The 19433-nt window shown below is 46.3% G+C and overlaps 1 protein-coding gene and 2 long non-coding RNA genes across 5 annotated transcripts in view; 2 read left to right on the top strand and 1 right to left on the bottom strand.

Moving 5' to 3' along the window:
- LOC141919262 (uncharacterized) overlaps positions 1–1442 on the top strand; it is a 67042-nt gene extending 65600 nt beyond the window's left edge. For both annotated transcript variants that reach the window (XR_012621913.1, XR_012621914.1), the window contains exon 2: positions 107–1442. This is a non-coding gene — a long non-coding RNA (uncharacterized LOC141919262). The remainder of the gene's footprint in view (positions 1–106) is intronic.
- LOC141919263 (uncharacterized) lies at positions 135–3178 on the bottom strand. The gene is made up of 2 exons (XR_012621915.1): positions 2751–3178; positions 135–1411 (listed from the first exon to the last, which is right to left on the bottom strand). It is a non-coding gene; the product is annotated as an uncharacterized LOC141919263 (long non-coding RNA).
- An 843-nt stretch (positions 3179–4021) lies between these two features.
- On the top strand, positions 4022–17657 carry SIK1 (salt inducible kinase 1). 2 transcript variants are annotated; one of them, XM_074814464.1, is made up of 14 exons: positions 4022–4209; positions 4442–4676; positions 5497–5613; positions 8152–8215; positions 8425–8586; positions 8864–8988; positions 9103–9226; positions 10201–10424; positions 10666–10815; positions 11461–11583; positions 11839–12064; positions 12766–13041; positions 13590–13821; positions 14624–17657. In XM_074814464.1, the coding sequence occupies exons 2-14, from the start codon at positions 4524–4526 to the stop codon at positions 15042–15044; spliced, it is 2397 nt and encodes a 798-aa protein (XP_074670565.1). In that variant the 5' UTR covers positions 4022–4209; positions 4442–4523; the 3' UTR covers positions 15045–17657. The 2 variants fall into 2 exon arrangements, with proteins under 2 accessions (XP_074670565.1, XP_074670566.1); XM_074814465.1 differs by lacking the exons at positions 4022–4209; positions 4442–4676 and adding an exon at positions 4901–5015.
- The last annotated feature ends 1776 nt before the right edge of the window (positions 17658–19433 follow it).

Genomic DNA, 19433 nt, shown 5'->3' with positions numbered 1-19433 from the left:
CTTTAAAATAAGACTACAAGTATTTTAGTTTATTATCTCATCTTCTTTTCTTTAGATGTCACTATACTTTTTAGTATGTGACACCTTCCATTTTACTTTTTTCTAGACCAGAGTCTGACCAGGAACAACTCCGCTGACTTCAGCAAGACTTTATTCAATTAAATTGTGTAAATGATGGAACGCTGAAAATAACCCAAGAAACCTGATTTTCAAAATAATCACACTGGTGTTTTCTGGGAAAAAAAAGAAACTACAGCTATGCTGCAAGTAGTGGCCCTGCAAACCCACCATAGCAAACCAGGCTGACTTCAGCTGTGGAGGGTGAAACAGGTCGAAAGGAATGCTTCAGTTTCTCTGTTTTGTTTTCTTTTTGCCAAGTGAAGAAAGTTGCTATTGTTGTTAGTTTGTTTTGAAACTGATAGAAAATGCTGAGTGAAATGACTAAAGATTGAATTGCTGGAAATATCTGCAAGATGAGTTCTAGAAGGCAGCAGCCTTCATGCATATTCTCATCCGTAGACCATGTCACCCTTAGGGAGGGAGCACAGGACTGCTGCAATGGAAAAACTTAGCAGTTGTGGCCTCCCAGTTTCTCCCTCTTCCTAGAGAAATCAAAGGAACATCTTCGTGGAGATGCTTTGGAAAGTGCCTGTCAACTGTCCTTGCTTTTCTACCCTCATTATGTACAAGCTGGCTCCGCAATTATACCTCTCCTGACCATGGATGTTTCTCCAAGGCAATTCCTCGTTCAGGATATCCAAAACACCAGAGGGCAGCAAAAGTGTTAAAGCGGAAATTGCAAAAGCATCAACCTTCCCAACAGAAGCACCTCTGTGATGATAAAATGTGGTTGTGTAATAGGTTCTTGATGCCTTGACAGTATCAATTCATAGTGAAAGTGGTAGAAAAACGATGTAATTATGACACTACCAAAATTGTGCAATGGCTACTTCTGAGCAGCACTGCTGGAAGCTGTTGTGACCCACGTGAATGAAGATGGAAGAGAAATACCAAGAGATTGCTGATAATAATAGATGCAGGAGGTCTTCAATTTAACTCTCAATAAATCACACAGTAGTGTTATAACTCTTAAAAATTGTGTGCTCTCTCCTTCGCTGCAGAAGCTGTATGCACCCCAACCTCTGGACTAGAGATTGCAGGTCTGTGTAGGTACCTTCCACAGATAGCAACACTTGCCAGTTCTTCTTGCCTCTTCCATATAAGTCAGGTAATTAAAATCAGGATGGTGGATTGTCCTCAGTGTAGCCCTCTGGTGAGGTCTTACGTTCTCCACAAAGTCCCATGGCACAGGTGTCCACCCTCTCCTTAGGACAGAAAAATCGTGGGGTGTCAGGGAGAGCACCAAATCCAGTTCTCTTCTTCCCATTTGGGAAGCAAGAAATGCTGAGTCCTTTAAAAGAAATAAAAATGTTACGTTCCCAGCTGGGGCTGGCTGTCTTGAGTGTTCTTTCTAAAGACCAGTTCTGTTTGCCATCCTAAAACACTTAATCAATTTCAAATGAAAACAGCAACTATAATTAAAGGGAGGAAAATCCCACCACAGCAGAGGAGCCATTATTAAGGTAATTTTTTTCTTTATAACTCCTGGGGCACTGTTCACATGCAGTTGCTACTGTATGTGCTGTTTGTGCGTCACCTCCTCTTCATGAGTTCCACGGAGAATATACTGTTAGCTTAATAATAACAATAATAATAATGTCAGCTTTTCATGTGAGTTATTCAAGGCACCGTGTAAGCACTAATTGAACGTTACAATAGCCCGGGCTGGCTGCGTGCTCTTACCCCCCTTACAGTGACTGGCATAGCAGTCCCATGACCTGGGTCACACCACTGCCTCCATGCAGGCGGCTCCTGTCCTTCGGCTCTGCAAGCCCCTGCCCCCTCCCAGCGCCAGGCAAGCCCTGCCGGCTGCCAGCCTGCCTGCTCGCAGTAAATAAGCATAGGGATGACGCGTGTTTTGTGCAATGGTCAAGATAAACAAAGTTTGGGTGTTAATTTCGGGTGTTATTTCTCCAAGTTTCTAGGAGAAATGGCCTGCAATGCAACTGGCCTCCCAAAGGGCTAGCACCCACGTTACAGCAGGTAACACAAGCAATATAGTCCATAAGAGAAGCAGAAGTCTTGCTTGCTTCACTAGAACGTTCCGATGGATGTCTCTCAAGTGTGTTGATGACACACAGCTCATGTATCATGTAATTTGATTTATATAGAGAACCACATTTTTCTCATCCCGTCTTCAGAGTAAATTTACAAAAAATGACAAAAAGCTTGCTTTCCTCCCATAGTGTGTCCCTCTTGAGCCCTTTAGAGGTCATTCACAGACCCCAAGGAGACCACCAACTACAGGTGAAAGCAATTGTACCAATTACTTTGAAATCTTCAGGATGAAGCACAGGATATGTACCTCTTGCACCCAAGGCATCGCCTTCTTTCAGGCATTCATGGTGCCTCTGGGTGGAAGAGGCAGGTCACTGCCCAGCATGCCATTGGCCACGATGGTCAGGCTAGGGGTTCAGGCTAGGACGGACAGTCTTCCAGTCAGGAACCCAACCACCGACTGGAGAATTACTTGTCTGAAAAAAGCCTAGGCTGACTGTAATGGAGAAGATAAAAGTTGAATAACAGATGTGGCAGGCACCATTCAAGACTTATTTTTGAGGCTAAACTGTAATTTGAGACCAAATGTACAAACATTTTGGTCCCTTGCTGTGTGACGGCTGAAGACCTACATTTTGAACACAGTGCATCTGCCGCTTCACATTTGACCTTGAGAGGAACCTTGGATGCTTTCCAGGATGCTGAGGTTCAATCCCAACAAGCCTCCTTCAGCCTCGGTGTGCAAAGGCGTAACTTCCCAAGCCTCCCTTCCAAACTGACCAGAGATAACAGCACCGCAGGAGTATCTAGAACATTATGAGTAAGTTACCGGAGTATTACAGGACTGCATGTATATATACATGGGCTCTTTGTTATCACTGCCCTTCCTGCCTGTGCCCAGCTGGCGGACCCGGAGGGTGGTTGGCCCCAGCCTGAGGTGCCGTTGGAGGGGCAGCTCCCCTCTATCACGCCCTGGAAACATCGGGAACGGAAACCGGTCCTGCGCGGGGGAAGGCGGGGCAGTACCCGCCCGCGGGCGTTGGTGCAAGGGCGGGGGGCGGCCACAGTCCTCCTTCTGCTTCGGGATTAGGGAAAAATTGCTCCCCGCAGGGCTGCAGCCAGCGGGACGATCCCTGTCGGTGGCCCCGCGGCTCCGGCACAGGGCGAGGAGAGCTGGGATGGGGCTAGCGGGGGCCTGGCGTCCCACCCGGCAGCGCTGGCCGGGCGCCTGCGCCGGGGGGGTGTGTGTCGTGTCCCCCCCTCACGCGGGGTTAGCGCGGCGTTCGCAGCCTCCACATCTCCGCCGAGCCCCCGCCAGGGCACGGCGGCTGCGGGCAAACGGTGGCGGGCTTCTGGCTGCCGGTGGCCTCGGCCGCTCGGGGCGCTGAGGGGAGACCCGCGCGGCCGCCCCTCGCCGCGGGGAGCAGCCTCAGACTGTTCACGGCGGCCGGCGCCCCGCGCGCCAGCGGCTGACGCGAGCGCCGCGCGCGCCGACAGGGGGCGACCCCGCCGGGAGAAGGGACGCGTCACGTGACAGCAGGGAGAGAGCGCCCCCCCCCCCCCCGCCCCGCTCCTGGTCCAGGCGGGGTGGGGGGACAGGAGACCCAGCGGCCCCCTCCCTCCCTCCCTCTGCCCTGACGTCACCGCCCCGCCGTCTCCCGGGCGACGGCTCCATCAGCGCGCGCGTCAGCGCCGCCCGTTCCTTGGCAACGGCCCGGTGTCTCGCTCTCCTTCAGCCTCGCGCCTGGGCGCGCGTCTCTCTGGCGTCAAAGTGACGTCAATGGACCCGTCTCGGCTTTCGGCGGTGGGCGGGGGGAAGAGGCGGAGGGAGGGCGGGGTGTGCGCGGAGGGGGGCCGGCGGAGCGGGGGGCGGGGAGCCGGGACATCCCGCGTGCTCCCGCCTGCCCCCCGGCGCACGCACAGACACACACACACACGCACACGCGGAGACACGCGCGCGCACACACCCACCCTCGCGCGCACACACATCCCACCGCGGCGGCGGCGGCACAGCCCGGCGCCAGCAGCGGCGGCAGCAGCAGCAGCGGCGGCGGCGAAGAGCTCCCGCTCGCCCGCCCGCCCGCGCGCCAGGTACGGCGGCTCCGCGGCCGCCCCGACGGTCGGGGGGCGCGCAGGGCGGCGGCGCGCGGGTCCGTGGCGCGGGCAGCGGGCGCCCGGCGGCCGGCGCTGCCGCGGGGCTGGGGACGGGGCGGTCGCGGCTCCGCTCTGGGGAGGGGTAAGAGCCCGCCGGGCTGGAAGAGGAGAGGGAGGGCGAGGGGCTCCGGCGGCGGCTGACGGGCCGTGCTGTGCCGTCTCCGTGCAGGTGCGAGCGCCCGCGTCCCCGGGGGGCAGCGCGGATGCTGCCGTCCTAGGCGCGGCGCGGTGCCCGCCGGCCGCCCTGAGCCATGGTGATCATGTCAGAGTGCACCCCCGCGCCCGCGGCCGGACCGGCCCAGCAGCGGCCTCTGCGAGTCGGCTTCTACGACATCGAGAGGACCCTGGGGAAAGGCAACTTCGCGGTGGTCAAACTGGCCAGGCACCGAGTGACCAAAACGCAGGTGGGTGTGGAGGCCCGGAGCGAGGAGCCCGGGGGGCGCCGGGCCGGCGGCGGGGCTGCCCCTGCCGGCACCCGGCTGGAAACCGCCGGCGGGCGGGAGGAGCGCGGCAGCGAGCGAGCCCTGCGGGGCCCGGCGGGCTCAGCCGGCCCTTGGCAGGCCATGTGCGGCTCGTAGGGGCTTCGAGTTCCCCCCGTGTGTTCCGCAGAGTTCGCGTAAAATTAAAACCGAGGAAGAACGCATGAAAAATAACACTTCAGAGTGCTGCGGCACCTTCACTGAATTACCCCGTCTTAGTTTGCGAAGAAGTCAGACAGCCGAAGGATCTTTTGAAGACTTTAGGCGGGTTTAGTTTTCTCATTCCATGTGTGTGCTTCGAGAACAAAGAACTTGCAGTTATTTGCAGAAATCGTTTATTAGTGGGCGTGCAACCGTCTTTATATTTCCAGTGCATGTCCCAATCATATCAGTCACTGCAGTAGAAAATAGTCTGTTACAGGGATCTGTTTTTCACTGGCATGGGATGGATTAAAAGATTTACCGAATCCTGTCCAGTGCTAATTTCTGCAGTTCTGTTCGCTACCTTATGTGCAGTCGTTTGACGTAGAAAAGAAAAATCAAAACGTTCTGTGTCGTGAATTCTGTGCAGGTCAAGAAAACAGAATCAGCTTTGTCAAGTCTGTACTTTTAAAAGCTACTTTATTTGTGTGAGTTGTGTGTGTGTGTGCGGGGAGGTGTCTTTTTTTTTTTTTAAGAGATCTTAACAGTAAGAGTACCTATTTTGTAATACCGGGGGTTATTTTCTTATTTTTTAAATCTGCAGGTTGCAATAAAAATAATAGACAAAACAAGGTTAGACCCAAGCAATCTGGAGAAGATTTATAGAGAAGTTCAGATAATGAAGCTTTTGAATCATCCCCACATTATCAAGCTATATCAGGTAAGAGGTCAGCTTTGAAGCACAGCACGCAGATGAGATATGTTTGTGCTCTTCTCTTGCACATGATTTTACATCAAATATTTGCAGAGAGAATGCATATTGAAATACTTTTTGAAAAACACTTAAACCGGGTTTTTTAAAAGTAATTCGTCATTCTTTGAACAAGATTCTGGTATGTTAGACAGCTTTTTGACAAAATGCACTGTAAAATTTACAGTTAAAACCAGGCTGAAGTTTGTTTCAGAGCGAGGAACTGATTATCTGAGCTTCTGTGATTAACTTGCCTTTCCTAACTCTCCTGCTTTTCCTGTGTGGAGGACTGGAACTTCTTACGTGCTTTTGATAAGGGGAAGACTTAAACTCATGTAGGATGGCAGAGAAGAAAGCACAAAAGTTGAGTTTCCTCTAAGTGGAAGGGATTTAAAATCAACAACAATTAAACCAAATCAATCTAAGTAGAAAATCTAAGTAGAAATCTAAGAGTTAGAATTCTAATCAAAGTAGAAAATAAAAAGCCAGTAAATGTTGGTATCTTAGAATATGTCAGAAAATCTACCTGTTTGATTATTCTGTTCCAGTTTGTGTAGTTTTGAAAGTGAACTTTACATATCTTCCCCCTTGTAGAGTTTCACAATGTGAATTTTGATTTAGATTTGTTCCGTTTCTGCACTGGTGGGTATTTTTAACAGCAAGAACAAATTAATGTGTTGTGCAGAAAACAGGATCACATCTGTCTAGTGAGCAAGGACTGCTTTGCAAATTCAAAATATTCCATCTAATTAGCATTTGGTGTAAGTTCCTCTTAATCATCTTAAATCGTGCCATGTGGATTTAAGAAGAAGATGAGGCATCACAGTCTGTCTGGACCTGTCTGGAAGGGCAGGGGGGAGAGAGGAATAGGTGGGTGAAGCAGCAGGTCTGAAAGTCCATCTGCTGTCGTAAAGACTATTATCAGCTGCAATCTTACCGTTGGGTTTGTTAGCTTTAAAAAAAAAAAAAGACAAAAAGTTTAATTAATGTGTAAGGCTGAAGAGCCAGTAAGGCAGGTGCTTAGGCAAGGCATTATTTTTAAAGACCTTGACACACATGAAGTGCTTGATATTTATAGTATTAACCATCATAACAAAAATTATTCTGTGTTAACATCTGACGTCATTGTTGCCCATAGGGCAGTATAGGATATACAGAAACGTTCTAACAGTTCGGTTGATTTCATTTCGGTGGAATGATGTGGGTGAAAATACTATTTCGAAGCTTTTAAAAAAGCAGGTTAAATTCCATCTAGTTGAACCACTTCACCTGATGGAGCAAATGACGTTGGTAGTGGACCATAATTTCTTTTCAGTGAAGTTTTCTTTTCTTTGTTGTTGTAACTGATGCTTTACCTGTTTGGTGGAGACTGAGAAGCAGGGATGGAATTAGATGACATACCAATGTAGGGTGTGCGTTCTTGTATTATTTCATCATTGTTTTAGTTTCAGCACAGCGTCTTAATTTCATCCAGCTGGCAACTTTCCCGGAACACTTTCCTTCAGTTTTTTAAACTGGGAACCTCTCTTCCTTTTCTCCCAGTTTGTTTATTTTCATTTTGTGTCTGTGTGTACTTGTAGTGAGGGGAGGACAAGAGCCTTCGAAAAAGGTTACAACACCTTAGGAGCCTGGAAATTACAGCTTTTGAAGTAGCATTGACACTTTTTTGATTGTTAACCTGTTGCGAGCCTTCTGCTTCCAGAGCAAAATATCTGTTCCTTGAGGGTTCAATTGCAGAGAAGTGTTGTCGTTTAAAATCTGAAATGCAGCATGTCAAAGATGTGCCATAGTAACTGAAGATGAATTTGGAAATGCTCAGCATTTCTCATTTGTTGTTTGATTTTTAGTTTGGTTTTCTTTTTTTCCTCCAAAGAAAAAAATTAACAGATACTAGATTGATAGGTGAACGCTGGGTGATATATTGACAGTTGTTGATGTACATCAGGCACTGCTCTTACACAAACAGCAGCCTATTGTCACTTGCATGGGAGGCTTGCCATGACCCTGGCCAATACCAAATGGGAGTGGGGTATTTGATACTGCTTCTTGATTTGTCCAAGATGCAGGTATCTCCCCTGATCTGAGTACCTGCTAGCTTTGAGACAAAGGTGACTTTATGTAAACTTTAAGTGTGTTTGCATGTTCAAAATACATCAAATGAGTTAGAAAACTATATATGCATATTTTAACAAGGAATTCGGGGAAGTGTATGAGATTATTGAAATGCTCATCAGTTATGTAATGGAGATTAGGTGGCATAGTAATGGTGCGAAGAACAATGGCATGGGAAGTTGTTGTATCTTGTAGGCACATAAGCGTTGATTTGTTATCTTTTTCATTATCAGTTTGCTTGGAAAGAACACTGTGGTGCAAAATTAGATGCCTTTACTGCCAGCTGCTGCGGCAATTAAATAATTGAACTGATATGTTTGAGAATACACTTAGAAAAATGAATGAAAATACACAGGTCTTCACTTTTTTTAAGCATGTCCTCTCATGTCTTCACAGGTTATGGAGACAAAGGATATGCTTTACATTGTTACTGAGTTTGCAAAGAATGGAGAAATGTTTGGTAAGTCCTCACTGCCAGAGCTAACAGTTCTTTAGATTTAGAAACCATGGCTTTATATTTGTCATTCCTGAGTAATATATATATATACTGATTAAAAATCCAGGGTTGGCGTTGTCAGCTGTCAAACAGTGACTGCAGCACCTGCAGGATTATGAAAAATTTCCTCCAGGTGTTTCTAAATCCTCTGCCTTTTTTATTTTGTCTGGCAGATCATCTGACCTCCAATGGGCACTTAAGTGAAAGTGAAGCACGGAAGAAGTTCTGGCAGATTCTTTCAGCAGTGGAATATTGTCACAGCCACCACATAGTGCACAGGGATCTCAAAACAGAAAACCTTCTTCTAGATGCTAACATGAATATCAAGTTAGCAGGTAATAAGAAATACACGGTTACTCTATAAACATTGGGCATGTAGTCAAATTCAATCTCCCTAGCATGATCTTATACATGTATTTATGTTTACTGAAAATAAAACAAACGTTACTGATATTTCTCTGAACATAACCTCTGGAGCAAAGAGAATAGCTTAAATGAATAGGCAGAGAACAAAACAATACATCTGCTCCCTTCTTTCCATTTTCTGCCACTTCTGAAATCTTAGTATGTGGTTGAGTGATGTCTTACCCCAGATTTTTACCTTCATTTCAGACTTTGGCTTTGGAAACTTCTACAAGTCAGGAGAGCCCCTCTCCACTTGGTGTGGAAGCCCACCTTATGCAGCTCCAGAAGTTTTTGAAGGCAAAGAATATGAAGGACCTCACCTTGATATATGGGTAAGTTCGATATTCCTTAGAAATTGCATTTCACACATTGTGAGGGTCTGTGGGCTTTCAAAATCATTGCTTCTACTGGAGTCACTCACATGCTGTGTTGTTTTCTATTGACAGAGCCTTGGGGTGGTGCTGTATGTCCTTGTCTGTGGTTCTCTGCCTTTCGATGGACCCAGTTTACCAACTCTGAGGCAAAGAGTGCTGGAGGGGCGGTTCCGCATCCCTTACTTCATGTCCGAAGGTGCTTTTTGCAGATCCTTAATGTTAGAAAAGGGGCTAGAAATGAAGGACTAGCTGTCCTGTACCTTCTTGGGGCAGTGACAGATGGGGCTGGTTTTGCAGCTGGCAATCACTTTGTCTTTATGTATCCCGTAATTTCTGTAGGGCAGCACTTACCGTTGAGGGGCTGGTTGCACACGTTTTCTTTTCTGGGATCTGCTTTATGGTGCATCTAAAAGGCTGTCATTTCATTTCTTAGAGTATCTCTATGGATTACAAAAATACTTGACACCCTAGCTGGAGAAATATTCTCTCACAAAAGAGAGAAAACTGGAGTTTAGTGAGACTAGCCTGCAGTGCTGAGATGGGTGTAGTTCTCCTCAGATATTTTAACAAAGCAGAAGGGGTATATTTCAGTGTATCTGACTTAGCACTGTTTCTTGAGCACTCCCAAGAGTCTGGTGAGAAGAAGGTACTGAAGAATAGTATCACCTCTCTGATTTGGATTCGAAAACAAGTGAATGTGCCTCTGTCTTCAAGTGAAAAGTATCTTTTGAAGTCTGACCTTTATCAGTTACAGCCATGAATGGCTTTGATTCCCTGGTTATAAACAAATAAGCAGTACATACAGACCAGGAAGTTGTATGTGATGGGATTCTGTACTAAATTCTGACCTCGTTTACGTGGATGTAACATCATTAAACCTGCATCCACTCTGAATTAGCTCTCCTACAAGGTGCAAGGCCACCTGAAACCTGCTCGTATCCAGAACAGCTTCATTTCCTGTAGTGACGTGTTGCTTTTGTGAAATGGATGTGGACATCTCTTGTGCTGTTTTGAATACCTGTTAGTCAGATCAGGCATCAGCTGCTCAGAAACCTTTAATTCCGGTTTTCACAGACATCATACACTGTTGCTGGGATGGTTTCTTAGCAGTGACCTGGGGCTGGACTGTTATTTTTACCCCTTGCTCATGAGTTTGTCTTTGTCATCCAGACTGTGAAACACTAATCCGACGGATGTTGGTTGTGGACCCAACCAAGCGAATAACCATTTCCCAAATAAAGCAGCACAAGTGGATGCAAGCTGACCCGTCTCTTCAGCAGCAGCAGTCTTTGTCCTTCTCCATGCAAAACTACAACTCCAACCTGGGTGACTACAATGAGCAGGTCCTTGGGATCATGCAAACACTTGGCATCGACAGGCAGAGAACTGTTGAGGTGAGAAATGCTTGCCCCTTAGATACATCCTCAGTGAACACCAGAATGCCAGTGGTGCAGTCAGATGTACATCATTCAGTGACTAGCCTTGATCTAGTGTCACAGTGTAGTAAAATCTTCACTGCCCTTCTGGATTTTTACTTATTTTTTTGAGTACGCTATTATGAGGCCTTAGTGATGAGTTTTGGCTGCTTATATCCTGAGTTACCTGTAACTCAAGGGTCCTTTCAATGTCTCCTAGTCTCTGCAAAACAGCAGCTACAACCATTTTGCTGCAATTTACTACCTGCTCTTGGAGCGCCTCAAGGAGTATCGAAGCAGCCAGCTATCGAGTCGCCCCACAACTGGCCGTCAGCAAAGGCCAAGGAGCTCCGAGATCAGCAATGTTGAGGTAAGGAAGGGCATTGCCTACTGGGAAGCTGTGTCCATTGGCTCTCTTTTTTTCTGCCCCTTGCTCTGGGAAAATACAAGATGGCAACTCTCAGGCTTCTGAAAACCAACTCTGATATTGGTTCCCTCTGATAGGACACAGCCTACTGTCCTTCAGCAGGAGGCTGATTTAATATAAATGGCCTGTTTCCTGAGAAGTGACTGTGGGTCATGGTCCAAACAGCCTGCCTTGGGTGCAGGTCAATAATGAGCCAGAAGATTAGGCTTCTCAAGGAAATTTGCCCTCTCAGGCATGGATTGGTTACACTTTGTTACATACCCTATAGGTAGGATCCTCAGAAGTACTCCATGAGTCAGTTTGTGTATTTTTCTGACATTCTTTTTCTTTTCCTCACCCCCACCCCCTTTAAAGTGTGCTCTGGGTGCCTTTTCAAATTGTACTTCCAGTTAAATTGCCTAACTTAGGAGAAGGAGTTTTGTGTTTGTGTTGGCATTGAAAGACTAGCTTTGTTAGTCTTCCTAGAAAGTATGTGGAGAAAGCTTGCATGGAAGGTGTCTCTGAAATTCCTTGAACCTCCAGTATCTGAAAAGTCATGTGGAACTGCAGTGTATGTGATGGCTTCTGTGCATCTCTCTCTCTCTCCAGATGCCTCAGGACAGTCTCACTAGTGAAACCCTGCGATCATCTCTGCTTTACCAGCAACCTCAGAACCTGATTCAGCCATCCTTGCAGGCAGAAATGGACTGTGAGATGAGCAATCCATTACAGGTTGGTGTTCTCAGCTAAACTGTATGTTACTTTTTTTTTTTTTTAAATTGCTCTGACAATCCAAAACAACAGGGGTTGTGACTCTGTTTTTCTCTCCCTCCAATCTTTTGTTTGGCATTTGGGCATGGTGTCATAGTAGTCTCTCAAACAGTATGCCTATTGAAGATGTGCCACAGGGCTGTGAAGAATATTAAAAGGTATTGCAGAAATAAGTGAAACACCCTTCACCCATCTGTGATCTGATATGTTTTGCAGCCTGTGTTCTTTCCTGTGGATCCCAACTTCAACGGGCTCTTCCGGAACCGCTCCATCTCCCCCAACAGCCTGCTGGAGACCACCATTAGTGAAGAAGTGAGGCAAGAGAAGGAGTTGGAAGATGAAATTAAGGCGTATGACCACCCCATCCGCATCCCTAGCAACACCAGCAGGAGGCACACGCTGGCCGAAGTGACCACTCATTTCTATCACCATGCCCCTCCATGTAAGTAAGTCTGGGAGAAATGGAGGGTGTCAGTAGTTAGAGGAAAAGGACAGAGAAGGAGTGCCATAACGGACAAATGTCTGGGGAGTATGCGCTGATTTTACCTTCACTGGGATAGGAAGGCCCGGAAAAGAGGTCTGTACTCTGCCCTCCACAGTTCTGTCTTCCCATAAATAAGCATGGCCCTTACGGAAGAGATGTTGCACTGCTGTATTTTATCTAGATCACTTTAGAGGAGAGCATTCTCACGAGCAGGACATAACCCTTCTCTGCTTGCTTCCGCTGTTGTACCTGGGGAGGTGGGGGTGCCTGCATTAAAAAAAAAAAGGTCATCGTAACTGTATTTGGTACACATCCAGACCCTGTGAACTAAACAAACAAACAAAACTGTTCACAAAACGATAATCCCATGTCAGAGCTGTTGTGCTAAAGAAACGCTGTCGGCCTGATCCAGCATAGCCGGGTGGTGCTGGAGTTACTGGCAGAGCCCAGCTGGCTGGATGGGAGCCCAACCTTAAGTTATTCATTGATGACCCCTTGCTGGAGTCAAGCTCTGGGACAACACGAGTTGCCAGACACCTCTTCAGCTTGCAGGTGCTTATTAGTGCCAGTGTAGGTGGGCAGAAGGCTCTGATGTCATGTTTGGTCCTTCCTGTACTCATCTTGGGAACGTTCTTTCTCTCCTTCCTTCCCCTCTGTAGGTATAGTCATTTCCTCTTCTGCAAGCCCCACAGAGGGAACTAGTTCAGACAGCTGCCTTACTTCATCTTCAAATGACAGCTCAGTGGCCCTGAGCAGCTGTTTGGCAGGTCAAGTAATGACGGGGAGCCCAGCCACAGCTAGGATGACGTCGCCCTTCCTAGCTTCCCAGTCTGACGCTCCGGTGTTAGAAGCCCAGGGCTGCATGGGAGGTGCTTCTCTCCTGCCTGTCAGCTTCCAAGAAGGAAGGCGAGCATCTGATACCTCATTAACTCAAGGTAATGTCTTCCTTGCTTTATTGCTGGGGGATTGCACCCTTCCAACTGCCACTAGAAAAGGGTAGCATGCAGGGATACTCACTTGCCTGTGTGTGTTACACTGGGGCCAGCCACCTGGTTATTATGCCTCTTGTATTCACGGTCCCTGAGGGAGAGTCAGATGCCCTGAGGAAGGTGCCTAGATGAGAGGTTCTCAGATACTGATTCAGCGTGCCCATGAAGATATTTCTGCTGCCATGAGTGGGATGACAGGCTCCACCTTCCTCCTAAAATACAGAGTGTACAACACGATTTCTATCAGGTTTCTCCTTTGCTGTGCATGTGTCCATCTACACGAGGGTGCAGCTGTCCCAGACCCTGTTCCATTACATAAGTTTTGCTCTGTCCATCAGGCAGAGGGGTGAACGTGAACTGGAGAGTCACGGTCTCTTCTAGCGCAGTTCTCATGCAACTGAAGGCAGCTGCCCAGAAAGGCTGATCTGTAAAGCAGGCTCCTAGGCAAATGCTAAGGAGGATTAAAGTGCATTTCTTTTCCTCATGTCCCACAGGCTTGAAGGCTTTTAGGCAGCAGCTGCGGAAGAACGCTCGAGCCAAGGGCTTTCTCGGCTTGAATAAAATCAAAGGCTTTGCTCGGCAGGTGTGTCAGTCCTCCTCATCTCGGGCAGCAAGGAGTGCCATGAGCCCTTTCCAACACACGCAGCCAAACACCTGCATGTACAGCACCAGTGGGAGCAGCAGAGAGGGAAGAAGCCTCCTGGAGGAGGTGCTACAGCAGCAGAGGTGAGAAGCTGGCTGGGAGGAGTTTTGCTGTTTTCACTGGGTTTACTTTGGTTAGGGGCAAGTGAGGAGGAGTAAACACAGTAAAAGAGGTTGGGGAGTTTGGTCACTGGGGATTCCTATCCTCCATCTTTGCTGTGTGGCAGCAGATAAACTGCTTGGCTTCCTTTGTGGCTTCCTGCACTGGCATACGTAACACAGGATGTGCAGTTCCACTTAAAAATCTCGACGTCCAAATATTTGGAGGTTGCTGAATTGAGAAGCAATTTGGTACTGTGGGGGAAAACATTACTTCTCCCCATTGCAAGCTGTGTTTTTCTTTGTTAGTTTTGGGAATGATTCCTTTCCTCCTCTGCCTTCTCCTGTAATTTTCCCATGGCAAGGAAGTGAGACCTTGTAATTTGGAAAAGTTACAGCCCACAAAGGAGGCACAGTTCCAGTGGCCTCAAATGTCATGTGTGGTGGCACCTCTTCATTCCCATAGATGCAAGATGGAAAATTGAGTTTCCGGTTTATCTGCACACGTTGTCTCTAGAACATCTATTATTAGCAGGCCAAACGGTGACTAGATAACTTTCTGGTGATAGTTGTCCTCTCCAACATGAGGAAAAGCCAACTGAAAACATGTTGACCTGGCATGGTCAGCTTGCTTTAATTGTACTGGCTGGGTAAGGAGAGGTTTGATAGAGAGAAGGAAACAAAGGGGAAAGTTATGGTCAGAACTAGGGCCAAGAAAGGAGGAAGAAAAGCACTAAGTCATCCTAGCAGTGCAAATTAACCTCTTCCACCCTTGGATTTTGTTCAGAATGCTCCAGCTGCAGCACCACCAGCTCCTCCAGACAGCTTGTCCCCAGACTTCTCAGACATCTGCAACAAATGGCGTCCCCTCCTCTGACAGCGTAGGTACCTGCAAAGCATCGAATTCTCTTCTGTTATCAGAGCTACAGAGAGAGAACTCATTTGAGCTGGCCTTTGCTGGCAACAGCCAACTGCTCCAACCTCATTTCTTCGGTGTCAGCGTGTCACCGGTGTCCTCAGCAGCTCACCTTTTAGACACGCACCTGTACATCAGCAGCAACGTTTCTCCAGTTGGCGCCACCTTCTCTCAGCAACAGAGTTTCTCTGCGCAGTCTCCGAGCTATGACGCTGTCACTCTGCAGCACGGGGATTGTGAGATGGAGGACCTGACTTCCAACCAGCTAGGGAAGTTCGTCCTGGTCAAATGAGAGCCCCGGCTGCTGCAGCTCACGCTGCTCTTGCTGCGAAGAACTTTCACCACTGTTCCATGGCGTGTGTGGATCCATGGCTGGCTGGTGTGTGGACGAGTGACTCTCGGAAGCAATAAATTTTGAAGTATGTGAAGAGGCTGTCTGGCTCAGAAAGCTAGCAACTTTATAGAACTGAAACAAGCAATATGTATGTCTTTTTGCTTCTACTATTCTTGCACTGAACAAATATGAATAGAAACTGAATTTTTTAAAGGAAAAATAATGGTGGGGAAGATGGGTGGGGCATTTGTGGGGACAGGGAGGGATGTGGTTGGGGAAGAACTCTTCGGTACTGTACTCAAGTCAGACCAATACAGCTCTGCTGTTATGCAAGATTAGCAGCTGTCAGTAGTGGTGACACAGCAGGGAGAGGCTTTTCAAAGAAGGGACCAGAGCCTCCCTTTTTCACAATATTCATTTATGGGTTTGTGAAGATGATTACCTCTTTTAAAGAAAATAAACAGAAAACCAGTGGCATGCAGCATTATGCATTCATAGAAGACAAAAATGGAAGCATTGCCATTTGTTGTTTTTTTTTTTTTTTTCCTCCTGTTAACACTCATTTTATTTAAAGGAACCAACATCCCCATTCCACACCTCCCAGATACATATACTTTAAATGAAAACTGTGAACTTCTTGCTTGATACATCAGCTGGAAAAGCTTAAAAAGCCCTTCTAATTAGTACAGAAGCAAGTAATCTGTGGAAAATGTATCCCTTGATATCAGGATCCAAATTGCATAATGTCTGGTCTTTTGCAGGGATGTTTGTTTGGGGGTGGTATGTGTGTATATACATATACACACGTGCACACATGCATATATTTTGTCGGTCTGAATAATCTTTAGGAATCTTTTTATAAACACTAAGTTTTTTCATATTCTTGCAGAGACACTGAGGAGGGAAGCATTAGTGCTGGTGGGGTGATGGGAAGGGTTTTCTTTTTAAAAAGCCCTCCTGGAGGTTGCTTACAAAGTTGCCTGAGGGGTATTTCTTAGTGCTGCACATTGTTATTTCCGCTGCTAATTATGTTTTTATGCATTTCATTATCAGGGTCCAAACAGAACTGACTCTTGGGGAAATGTGCAATATTGAGGTTATAATTATATACTGACAAAGACAAAAGGAATAGGCTAGAACAGAATTCTACTCTAACGGAGTACAGCTATTTCTGAACAAAACTGTATTAAAAGTGAGTAAAACAGCACAATCTTTGGGTGTTTGTTTTTGGTTGGTTTGTTTTTGGCATATTAGCAAAATGAGGTTTTGGATTAGATAGGTGTTTTTTCGTATGGTTTTTAATGCTGTATATGTATATAAATAGGAAGCAGAAAACTATATAACACTAGTTATTTTTTATATTTTGTAATATGCTTATATTGTGTTTCTGGTATAAACCCCACTCCCCTTCCAAGGCAGAGCGTGACTTCTGTTGGTATCAACAGAAGTTATGCTTGGGTATAAAGGGGAGAAGAGACTGTGCTCCTACAGAAGTGAGTCGAGTAGGGCGTGCAAACTTTGGAAGCAGGTGAGCAAACAGTGAGCCAGCTTGGCTGGAAGCTGCCATCCGACTGTCAGAAAATAGCTGCGTTCTGTCAATGCTTAAAGGACCCATCTCCCGAGTGTGACACAGGGTGCCTTCAAGTTACCTTGGCTTTGTGCAACCTGCAGTATTACGCATTTGCAAATAATATAGATACCTGTTTTTTTGTTTGTTTTGTTTTGTTTTGTTTTTTTTAAAAAAAAAAAGAAAAAAAGCCAAAGATTGACCAGGTTAATAGGTGGTAGTAGGAAGGGTTGAAGATGTCATGTGGCTCTGTCTGTGGCTCTCCATAAACAACCTCTTTATCTGTGTGTTATATCTGTGTGTCTATATTGGTGCATCTCCAGCTTGCCACTGCTGCTACATGGTCTGGAAGCTTCAAAGTGAGAGAAAATTGTTTGAGTTGAATTTCTGTTAATGAGTGGTGCCTTGCAGCAGAGAAAACACCAAAGTCTCATGCTCATTTGTAGTGATTTAAAAAAAAAGACAAAAAACTCAAAAAAACCCAGATTGCGTGGAGATGGCTGGAGAGGAGGGCAAGAAGAAGCCAGCTCATCACAAAGCAGCAACTTTGCCTTCAGTTTTGTAAGGGGTAGCACACGTACTTAAAACGCAGAATTTCCTCTTCAATATTTGTTTTGTTTAACGCCATGGATCAAAAGGCCACAGATTCTTTTGTTTCCTGTCCTGAGCAATGACAAGCACTTTACTTTCATAGTATTTTTTTTTTTCTTTTCCAATTGCTGTAGAACCTCTTTGGAATTATTGCTGGAGCAGAAAGAGGTCATTTTAAAAGTTTGGGTTTTTTTGTAGATATCTTGACAGTGCTGTTCTGCAGACTGCAATGCAATAGGGTATTTAAAGACACTACGTGATTGGTTTAATTAAGATGTATAGTTTATTTTTTATCATGACTGAACAATCATTTTATTTCTTATGTTAAAATGAGAGGTGTACACCAAAATGATTAGTCGATGTGTTTTATTTAAATATTTAAATAAAAAATGTTTTAAAATTGTTGTCCTGCAGATGATTCTGTAGAGTATTTTCTCCTGATATATACATACGACTTGCATAGTTAAGACTCATTTTAAAGCCTAAGTCCATAGGACATTACTGACACTTTCTATTACACACTAAATGAAGAGGAATGGCGGGCTCACAAATCTGATAATGGGATATTGAGCCGTTCGCTGGTAGGCAATCTGTCTGAATCTAACCCAAGTCTGTAGTAATCGGGTTATAAAATCTGACAGTAAGGGAGGTCTGCGGAGTGAAAATGGTCAAGCGTGGTTTAGTAGTTACCAGATGAGCACTCTGTCCGTGTCACCTTGGTCTGAAAGAGGCCCCAGCCAGATTAAGGCAGTGACAGAAAAAGAGCAAAGAGGGGGAGGGAGGGATTCCAGGGGTGCTGGCTTTCCTCCTCTAAAATATAATTTGAGAATTAAAAGAGTACTGGAAAGGTACAGGCTTGGCTGGCCTGGGAACGGGCGTGCAGCACTGGCTGCCCTGCCCTGCAGAGATGCCTCGGCTAGTTTTGAACAAGCGGAGGTCCCCGCTGCGACCATGCGCTGCCCTCGCTGGAGGTGGGGACACACCTTGGCCCTGCGTCCTCACCTCAGGTGGGGACGCGCCTTGGCTCTGATGAAAGCACCCAGCACGGCAGCACTGTGAACTGAGCCGGTGGCACTGAAGCTGGTGGAGATGTTATTTACCAAGTGTGGGCTGGGGAGGGAATGGCCAAAAGGTGGGGAAGGGGGTGGGTGGCAGGAGGCTGCAGGGGGAAGGGGCCTGTGGGGCCATTCAGGGGGGAGAGGAGAGAAGGAGAGGCCGGCCTGACCGTGCTGCTTAGACTGTGGAACCAGGTCCTTTGTCTCTTCTACGGTTTTACTTCACTCGCTCTGCGTTTCCTTTGAACCTTTGAGAGACGTGCATAGCCCTGGGCTGTCATCTGCAGGGCATCCACCCAGGGTGTGAGCAATAGAAGGCTTTGTATTCTGCACATGCAGTTAGAATGAGAGCGAGGAGGTGTTTCATCTGCAAAGGGACCCCCAATATTTGCAACCTCTGGTTTAACTTGGCAAACACTTGGGAAAAAAAAAAAAAAAAAAAAGGGATTTTTATTTCCCAGTGAACAATGGTGGGTTTTTTGAAAGATCCTCATTCTGAGTTTTTGTTTTCAAATGCACTTATCACATTTTGAAGGGAGGGGAGAGTGGTGGGAAGGTAAATCCAAAATTTAAACAAAATCTTGGGGGCAACAAAAAAAATATTTACTTATTTTGCTTTATGAAGTTGTTTGCTGAGCTGGAATTTGTAGAGCTCTGTATGCCTTTGCTATGACTCTCGAACTGGTAGAAAAGCACATGTTTTTCTAAGGTTGTGTTTTCAATGTGACCATCCAAAGTTAGGAATTTTGCAACTACTAAAAAATAGGGGAGTTATTCTTAATTATTTTTAATCTAGCTTTTAGTATGACCTGGTTTAAGAATAATCCCAACTGCTGTTTTCAGCTGGGTTCTCAGGGCATTATTTTAAACCCCAGTAATTCTGGGAAATCTCAGAAAGTTGCTTCTTAAAGGATATAAATCAGTGGAGCTCCACCAACTTCCATTGACATCACTGACCCTTGGGTATAGAGGCATCTTGACAGCATCATGATTTCTGTGAAATGGTAGGAAAAACAAGAACAAAGAAACCCTGGGACACTGGACTCAGTTTCCATGTGTACACTGTTTCGCTCTTAGTGCTTTAGTCACTGTCTTCCTGCTTTTCCTCTGAAATCTGTCTCTGCTCCTGTTTAC

Source organism: Strix aluco, chromosome 2, assembly GCF_031877795.1.
Source record: "Strix aluco isolate bStrAlu1 chromosome 2, bStrAlu1.hap1, whole genome shotgun sequence".
NCBI lineage: Eukaryota > Metazoa > Chordata > Aves > Strigiformes > Strigidae > Strix > Strix aluco.
This window is presented reverse-complemented; position numbering and strand designations above follow the sequence as displayed.

Coding starts and splice junctions, on each gene's coding strand:
- SIK1 (XM_074814464.1), top strand. CDS start 4,524: ATGGTGATCATGTCAGAGTGCACCCCCGCGCCCGCGGCCGGACCGGCC. Junction 8,216..8,424: donor AAAGAATGGAGAAATGTTTG/GTAAGTCCTCAC, acceptor TTTGTCTGGCAG/ATCATCTGACCTCCAATGGG. Junction 8,989..9,102: donor GACCTCACCTTGATATATGG/GTAAGTTCGATA, acceptor TTCTATTGACAG/AGCCTTGGGGTGGTGCTGTA.